Raw genomic sequence first — 9835 nt, 5'->3', positions numbered from 1 at the left:
TTGGGGGGACTTCAGATCATGAGAAACCACTGGTTCTGCTGGATTCTGAATCAACATTGCTGGATCTGCATGTCCTTGAAGATTAACAGGGACACTATTAAGATGTGGATTTGCAGCACTATTTCCTTGAAGTTCCAAATCCTTTCTCTTTGCATCTTCCTCCTGTTTATTTTTGTGGTCCTTTAATTCCTTCAGAATTTCTTTCTGCTCAGCCAGGATCTTCTTTTGTTCTTGCTGCTGTTCTTCTATTTTTTCCAAAAGTTCTGCTTGCTTCTTTTCTATTTGATCTACTTGTGTCTTCTTCTCATTATCTCCTTCTTCTTTATTTTCTTTTTCCTCTTTCTTAATTGCATCAGGGTGTAGAGTATCCCCCAGACTTTTATCATCTTTAACTTCCAAAGTTTTTCTTAGACTATCATCTTTAGCATCTAAGCCTTGACTATTTTTCTTGGCTTTATTCTCAGAAGGTTTATCCTCTCCCTTTTGTTCTCTCTTTTCATCTGTTTGCTCCAGTTTCTGTTCTGAAAGGGTGTCCTTTTTCTCAGTCTCTTCAGGGGGAGGTTCTGGTGCCACTGGTTCCTTTCTTGTGGCAGAGTTGTCAGCAGACTGTGAAGCTCCTACAGCTGATTTTGCAATATCTGTAAAGAAATAATTAATTTATATATTTTGTGTATAGCCTGAGTATTGAAACAAAAACGTGATTTACATAAAATCTGGAATATAAAAAAAATGTTGGCCTATTTGCAAAGCTAGCTATTAATAATGCCACCTACCCATTAATGCACACATGAGCAACAGAGGCACTTATTCTCCTGTAGGGATACACATTCAATAAACTACAATGCTAAAATTAAAAAGTAATGCATTTTTACATTATATATATATATTTACATTATATATATATATATATGTATATATATTTACATTATAAGATATATATGATAGATAGATAGTAAATATAGTAAGATAAGATATTATAAAAATATAAGCATATAGAGAGAATTAAGTATATGAGATATAGATAATGAGTAGAGATAATCAATGATATATATACAATATATATAGATTGATTATATATGAGATATATATATGATAGATATAATATAATAGATGATATATATATAATATAGTAGATATTATACATTAGATATATATATAATAGAGGAATATATATAGAGATATATAATAGATATACTAGATATTATATTAGAGATATATATATATATAATAATATATATATAATTAAGAATATATGATATATATATAATATATAATAGATATATATATTATAATAATTATGTAAATATATATAGTAGTATATATATATATAGATATATATAAGATATATGTATGTATAGAATATATATATAATATATATATATATATAATATAATATATATCATATGAGTATATGATGTATTATATATATATATAGTATATATATGTTATATATATATATATATATATATATTAGAAATATATTAGTATATTAGAGATATATATATATTAGATATATAATATGTATATAATATATATGATATATATATATATATATATATATATATATTAATATATATATATATATATATATATATAATAATAATATATATATATATATATAGGTATGGATATATAGAGAATTAAATATAAGAGAGAATGTATATAAAAGGATAACATATGGAATATAGTAGAGAAAGAGAACATGGAATAATGTGAGACACTAGATAGATACAGAACGTAAAATGGGGCAATTGAGATAGATAGCTGATGACAGAGAGGCTAAGAATAATAGGAATAAAACTGATGGTAGATGATAATAGAGATATAGATATAGATATAGATGTATATATATAATATTATAAGAGATAATGATAGAATAATAGAATATAGAGTATATATAGAGAAGGAGAGTAGAATAGATAATATATATATATAAGGATTATATGATAATTATATATATAATATACAAACATAACATATATCTTAATATATATATATATATATAGAGAGATATATATACATATATATATAGATAGATATATATAGATATATATATATAATAATATACATATACATACACAATATAGCTTACATATAGATATAGTATATATATATAGATATTATATATATATATATATATAGTATAGAGATATATAGAATATACATATATAGATAGATATATAAAAGATATATAGATAGATATATATGATAGATATATAGTTATAATATATATAATATATATATATATATATATATATATATATATATATATATATATATATATATATATAATATATATATATATGTAAATATATATATGATAATATTATATAATAATATATATATTATATTATATATATATATATATATATATAATATATATATATATGCTAATATGGTATATATGATATAAATATAAATTATAATATATATATATAAATATATACATATCCATCATCAACATATAATATATATATAATATATCATAACAACATCATACGTTATATATATCTATATAAATATTACATGTGTTGAATTGATTATGTGTTTGATTATGTGTATTGGTGTGTGGTGTGTATGTATATATGAGGTGATATTGATAGTCTGTATGTATATTTTGGTATATGATATAGTATACTAATGTGTATATTTATATATATAATATATATTTATTGCATATATATATATATTATATATATTATAGATATTAAATATATATATATTATTAGTGATATATTTTGATTATATATATTAGATCTAATATTGATTCTATAAGCTAACATATAAATATAAATATATACAATATATACATACACACACACACACATATATATGCGAACATATATATATACGAACACACACACACACACACACAATGGTGTGTGTGTGTGTGCGTGTGTGTATGTGTGTGTGTGTGGTGTGTGTGTGTGTGTGTTTAATTGTAGCTGTGTGTGTTTGTGTGTGTGTGTGTGTGTGGTGTGTGTGTGCGTGTTGATCCGTAGTGAATTGCGTGTGTGGCGTGTTCGTGTGTGTGTGACGTTGTGTGAGGGTGTGTGGTGTGTGCGTGCGTGCGTGACGACGTGTGTGTGTGTTGTGTGTTGTGGTGTGGTCGGTGTGTGTGGTGGTGTGTGTGTGTGTGTGTGTGTGTGTGGTGTGCGTGGGTGTGTGTTAGATAGGAGCCATAAAAAAGTCTATGGACTCTTCACCTCTGTCACCATGACAACAACAATGCTATACCAAATGATTTAAAGGAGTTGTGGGAAGAAACACAAACCACCATCTCTTCTCAGCAAAGAACCATCGTCCAGGCAAGTCTTGCTTCCTGCCACTAATTTACTTATTTGGTTTTATATTTTACATGGATTTTTTTTTTATTATTATTATTATTATTATTCATGATAATTGAAAAACAAATAACAAACACTGAAAATCATAATTTCTAAACCAACTAAACATTATTAGACAGTAAAACTAAACAAACTTTGGGGCTAATGACCTGCCAAACAGAAACAATAAGTATCCTTTTTTTTAATATATGGTGCTTCAGGCTATTTTTTTTTTTGTGTGTGTGTGAGTGTTTTTAAGAATATTGAATAAAAAATCATGTTTTATAAAAAAAAAAAAAAAAAAACATATACAATATATATATACACTAATATATATATATATATATATATATATAATATATATAAACATATATATATATTACATATATATAATAAAATATATTTTATATAATATATATATATATATATATATATATATACATATATATATATATATATATAAAATATATATATATATATATAAAATATATATATACATATATATATATATATATATATATATATATATATACTATACATATATATACACGAATATATATATATACACATATATATGCTGTGTTTCCCAACACCAAACATTATTATCTATTCTTTCTAGTATTTCACACTACTAAAATGAAAGATTAATCTGCCTAAAAAGGGAACAAGAACGACAAATAAAAGACTGCCTTACATATGTATGTATGTATAAATATATATATATATTTATATATATGTATGAATGTGTATGTATATATCTATATCTATATCTATATCTATCTATCAATCTATCTATCTATCTATATATAAATATGAATATATGTATATATGAATATATATATGAATATATACATATATATATATATATATATATATATATATATATATATATATATATATATATATATATATATATGAATATATATGCATACACATATCATCATCATCATCAAGGGGCTAACGCCGACAGAGGCACATGGCCGCATTCACCCTTCGCTTCCAGCCACGGGGATCCCTCGAGGCGAGTCTCCAGGCAGGCACAGGGCTCATCTCTAATTCCTAGCGACAGGTCTCGTTGAGCTGCCCAAGCCATGATCTCCTAGGTCTCCTCCACCCAGGGTTGTCTCACAGAGAGACAACCTGGTGAGCAGGGTCGTCCACAGATAGACGAGGTAGGTGGCCATATAGCCTAAGTTGGCGATCCCGGATTATGCAAGTAACAGGTCCCATGCCAGTCTCACGGTCTAACCGCCAGTTGCACACGTGGTCCTGCCAACTGTACCCCATGATCCGGCGAAGGGACTTGTTACAAAAGGCATCATCAAGGCAAGATTCCAAGACACTGGATAGCGTCCAGGTTTTGCTTCCATAGAGCAAAACTGGCAGTATCAAGGCCTTGAAGACACGCACCTTGGTCCTTCTGCATAGGTACCGACATCTCCAAACGCTCTTGTTGATCGAGTTCATGGCTCCTGTTGCCAGACCAATCCGTCTACTGACTTCCTGGTCTGACAACCCAGAGATATGGACTACGCTACCAAGATATGTAAAACTTTCTGTGACTTCAACGTCCTCGCCGCAAGCATGGATCGACTGAACGGGTTTCCTTAACAGGCCCCCAAAGTCCTGAATCTTGGTCTTGGTCCAGGAGACCTCTAGGCCTAGGGGCTTCGCCTCATTGCTAAATGCATCAAGAGCCACCACAAGTGACTCCAGGGACTCAGATAGGATAGCAACATCATCAGCAAAGTCAAGGTCTGAGACCTTAATATTGCCTAGTGTTGCTCCACACTGACTTGGGCTAGTAACTCTACCCATTATCCAGTCCATACACGTGTTGAAAAGTGTTGGTGCAAGGACGCGGCCTTGCCTCACCCCTGAATTAACAAGGAAGAAGTTTGACATACTCCCACCACACTTTACAGCACTTTCAGTACCAGTATAGAGGCTTGCTATCAGGCCAATAATCTGTGTTGGAATTCCCATGAGCCTCAGGATCTCCCATAGCGATTCCTGATGCACCGAGTCAAACGCCTTCTTGAGGACGATGTAGGCTGCAAGCAACCCACGACCAAACTCACGATGGCATTCCACAATTACTTGAAGTGCTAGTATACGGTCTATCGTGGACTTGCCAGGAGTAAATCCAGACTGCTCCGGTCTCTGATGCCTCAGTAGGTGGTTGCGGATCCGTTTCAGAAGAATGTGGGCGAGAACCTTGCCTGGTATGCTGAGCAGCGTAATGCCACGGTAGTTGCTACAGTCCCAACGATCCCCTTTCCCCTTCCAGAGAGGGATGACCATGCCCTTTAGCAGGTCAGGGGGAATGGTACCAGACTGCCAGATGGCAATCAGGACTGTAAGCAGGTCCCGAGCCATAGGTTCACCCCCAGCCTTTAGCAGTTCAGCAGTGATATCACATATGCCTGCAGCTTTCCCACTCTTCAGCTTGGAAATTGCCAGCCTAACCTCTGTTAGGGTAGGAGGTTCCTCGCTGATGGGTGGGTCCTGTTACAGGCACTGAGACATCACTTGCATCCAAGCTAACTGTTGGAGGGTCTACCTGGTACAACTGTTCAAAATACTCAGCCCAACGTTCACTAACCCCAACATGATCTGAGATGATCCGTCCATCCGCTGATCGACTGCAGTCATCTGTGAGGAGGGCTTAGAGTTCAGTTTTCTCAGGGCTTGGTAGGCAGGGCGAAGGTCATTTATCAAGAAATGGCCTTCCACCTCCTCAGCAAGATTCCTGATGAACTGTTCCTTGTCCCTTCTCAGCAGTGTCCGAGCCCTACACACCATGGAACGACGCAAGACTTGATTCCCATTCAGCCGAGCCTTGCGACACGCTTCAGGGGCCTCTAATGTCTCCAGGGAGATGGAATTCTTCCTTGCCCTCGGGCGTAAGCCAATGGACTCCTGAGCTGCATTGAGTGTTACGCGCGTGAAGAGCTCCCACAGAGCAACTGGGTCCATCAGGTTGTTGAGTTCTGTAAATCGGTCAGAGACTGCCATGGTGAACCCACGGGTACACTCCACCTCCCTTAGTCTGTCCAGGTGAAACACCTTAGGGTGGCCACTGGAGGGACGGGGAGTTTTGAAGTGGACCCGCAGGGTAGCCACAACCAGCCTATGGTCTGTGCCACAGAACTCAGCACTCCAGTAATCCCTGCAGTTTGGAGGATCCTCCATCAAGTGCTAACCAGAATGTAGTTGATCTCCTTGACCACTGTACCTGTATCGCTGTACCATGTCCAGTGATGAGGGTTGGAGCGCTGGTACCAGGAACCATAGATCCTCATTTTCTGGAACCTAGTAAAGTCCCGGAGAAGGAGGCTATTCTCACTGCTGCGATCAGCTCCGAGCCATGGGGGCCGACAGACATCTCGTAGCCAGCTCGGTCACAGCTGGATACCGCATTGAAGTCACCCAGAACAATGCAAATATCTCACCGGGGGCAATCATCTGCCACAGATGCGAGTTTGGCATACGCCTCTTTCACATCAATTTTATATACATCGGTAGGAGCGTATACAGCAATAAGAGACATGAAGCCAAAAGCATGCTTCAGTCTCAATGCCATAATACGCTCATCAACCGGTGTCACCTCAACTACCGAGGGCTGAAGTCGGCTGGAGATGGCTATGGCTACACCCTGGAGGGGGTGACCACCGCTGCGGCCTGACCAGTAGTAGGTGTAACCACCCACACTGATTGTGCTGCTACCAGGTCTTCTCACCTCTGAGAGGGCAGCCACCTCAACTCCCAGTCGCTTCAATTCCTGCGATAGCAGAGGTAACCGCTCATCTTGCCGCAAGGACCGGATGTTCCAAGCACCTACCCGGAAAGCACGCCTGAGATTAAGCCTCGGGTGGTCACTCCGGGTGCACGCCACCTCTGCCTCCCCCGCCGACACAGCCCCAAATAAAGGGGGTCGGCAGGCTGTGGGACCACCTCGACATTTGCTCTCCCAGCGGGACCCACAGCCCGCCTTACTTGCTGGGTGGGAGGGACAACACCCCTTCCCCCAGCATTTCCATTTATCGTTGACGTTGCCAGTGGGTCTTTCTGGGGGGAGGAGGACTGGGAAGGCCCACCTCCCCTGACCCGCCCCATTACCCCAGGGTGGCTAGCAGGCAGGAGTTGGTACGGAGCCAGACCGTGTCGACATGCCGGTGGGCCATAGCTCCCCTACCTCTGGGGCCTCCTGCTGCTCCGAGAACCCCACAGATTTAGCCTGGGACAGCAAGGTGCCCAGTTACCCATGGGTGGCCACGAGGAGGCACTGCAGAAGTCTTGATGAGGGAGAGGCTGTGGCCTGCCAGGGGAGACTTATGCAAAAGCTGCTCCCTTTTTCACACTGAGCTAGCCAGGGGCGGAAGCTGCAAGTGAGAAAGCATGCAAGCACTTAACACTATCTAGGCTACCACACCATTGCTTCACATCACCATGCGCGTGAAGCACCCACCCATACACATATATAAATATGAATATATGTATACACATATATATGTGTGTGTATACATATATATATTATATATATAATTATAATATTTTATATATATATATATATATATATATATATAAATTATATATCATATATATATATATATATATATATATATATTATATAATATATATACATATTTTATTAATAATATATATATATATATATATATAATATAGATTTTATATATATATATATATATATATAACATATATATATATATATAATATATAATTATATATATATATATATATATATATATATACATATATATATATATATACTATATATATATATATAATAATACATATTATATTATATATATATATATATATAGTATCTAATATCTATCTATAGGAAATATATATCATATCTATACTATCTCATATATATATCTCTTTCTCTATATCTCTTATAATCTCTATATCTATTATATACATCTATGTATCTTCTCCATCTCTGTCTTCTCTCTATCTCTATCTATATCTATAGCTATATATATCACATATATATATATACATAGATCTTATCTATATCTATATCTATATCTATCATATTCATATATCTCTATCTATATCAGCTCTATGTATCTCTTTTTTTTTTTTTTTTTTTTTTTTTTTTTTTTTTTTTTTTTGCATAGTATATTATATATAATATCTATATGTCTCTATATATAATATGAATGTATGTATATCTATATATGTATATATGTGTGTATGTAATTTATGAATATCTATTTATATATATGTATGGTGTGTGTTTACTATATATATAGTATATTTACTATCATCTCATCAGCATAAGATCTCAACCGCCGACAGGGGTGCATGGGCCTTATCCACCCTTCGCTTCCACCCACAAGGTCCCTCATGGTGATCCTCCAGGCAAGGCCCTTGCAAACCAACTCTAGTCTTCGCAACAGGTCTCGTCGAGCTGCCCAGATCATGACCTCCTGGGTCATTCCACGTGCCTCCTCCACCCACTCGCAAAGAACAACTTATGTACATTGTCATCCACTAAGGTTTTTGCTGTTGGATTGTACCCATATTGTCCTGCTAAACTGTACCCCATGATCCTCGCAGAAGACTTGGTTACAAAAGGCCTCAAGACAAGACTCCCAAGCACTAGATAGCATCCAGATTTGCTTCCCATAGAGCAAAAACTGGCAGCATCAAGCAAGGCCTTGAAGAAATTTGCTTGGTCCACTTCTGCATAGGTAACCGCCATCCCGAACTGCTCTTGTTGTCAAATCCATCGGCTCCTTTGCCAGATCCAATCTAATCACTGACTTCTTGGTCTGACAGGCCGGGAGTTATGGCTACGCCACCACGGTATGCGGAGCATCCTTTGTGACTTCAGACGTCCTCGGCCGCAAGCAAAGGTATATATTGGCATATATGTATATATAGCCATTTTATATATACACAAATATTATAATAAATATACAATACATATATATACATACATACAATATATACATCATACATATATATAGTATATATATATATTATATATATATTATATATATATTATATTGTCGGTTTCGACTTATAAAGAAGATAATAGAATCAGAAACGGGTACAGGTTCAACCGAAGAACACCAGAGGAACCATACAGAAAGGTTTACTGGTAAAGGGCACTATACATACACATACATAGGCAAAATATGTACAAACAGGAAGCGTGGGAGTGCGAGAGGTTCCAGCAGAGCGGCGAGGTCACATGGCGGAAGGGAGCACACAGGTTAGAGTCACGGGACAACTACTGAATTTTTTTGACTGGTGCTCCTTTTATTTGACGCCACGATATTTACGACGAAATCCTCGTCCCCCCACACGGGAGAAGGCCCTCACGGATGACCTGGGAACCGCCCACGTTTGACTGAGTAAACATCGCGGAAGGTCAGTGGATGTTCGGGAAGAGATTCCCTATGCGGTGAGCGACCACCTCTACTTGCCGCCCCGCTAGCTCGCAGTTGACCCTCATGAGAATGACAGCA

General features: G+C 36.1%; 1 protein-coding gene across 1 annotated transcript in view; it reads right to left on the bottom strand.

Moving 5' to 3' along the window:
- Window positions 1-9835, bottom strand: part of LOC119583326 (chromatin assembly factor 1 subunit A-like) — a 41503-nt gene that overhangs the window by 5528 nt on the left and 26140 nt on the right. Inside the window, exon 3 of the mRNA XM_037931797.1 lies at window positions 11-638. Coding sequence (XP_037787725.1) covers window positions 11-638 — 628 coding nt within the window. The remainder of the gene's footprint in view (window positions 1-10; window positions 639-9835) is intronic.

The sequence above is a fragment of the Penaeus monodon genome, chromosome 17, assembly GCF_015228065.2.
Source record: "Penaeus monodon isolate SGIC_2016 chromosome 17, NSTDA_Pmon_1, whole genome shotgun sequence".
Lineage (NCBI taxonomy): Eukaryota > Metazoa > Arthropoda > Malacostraca > Decapoda > Penaeidae > Penaeus > Penaeus monodon.
This window is presented reverse-complemented; position numbering and strand designations above follow the sequence as displayed.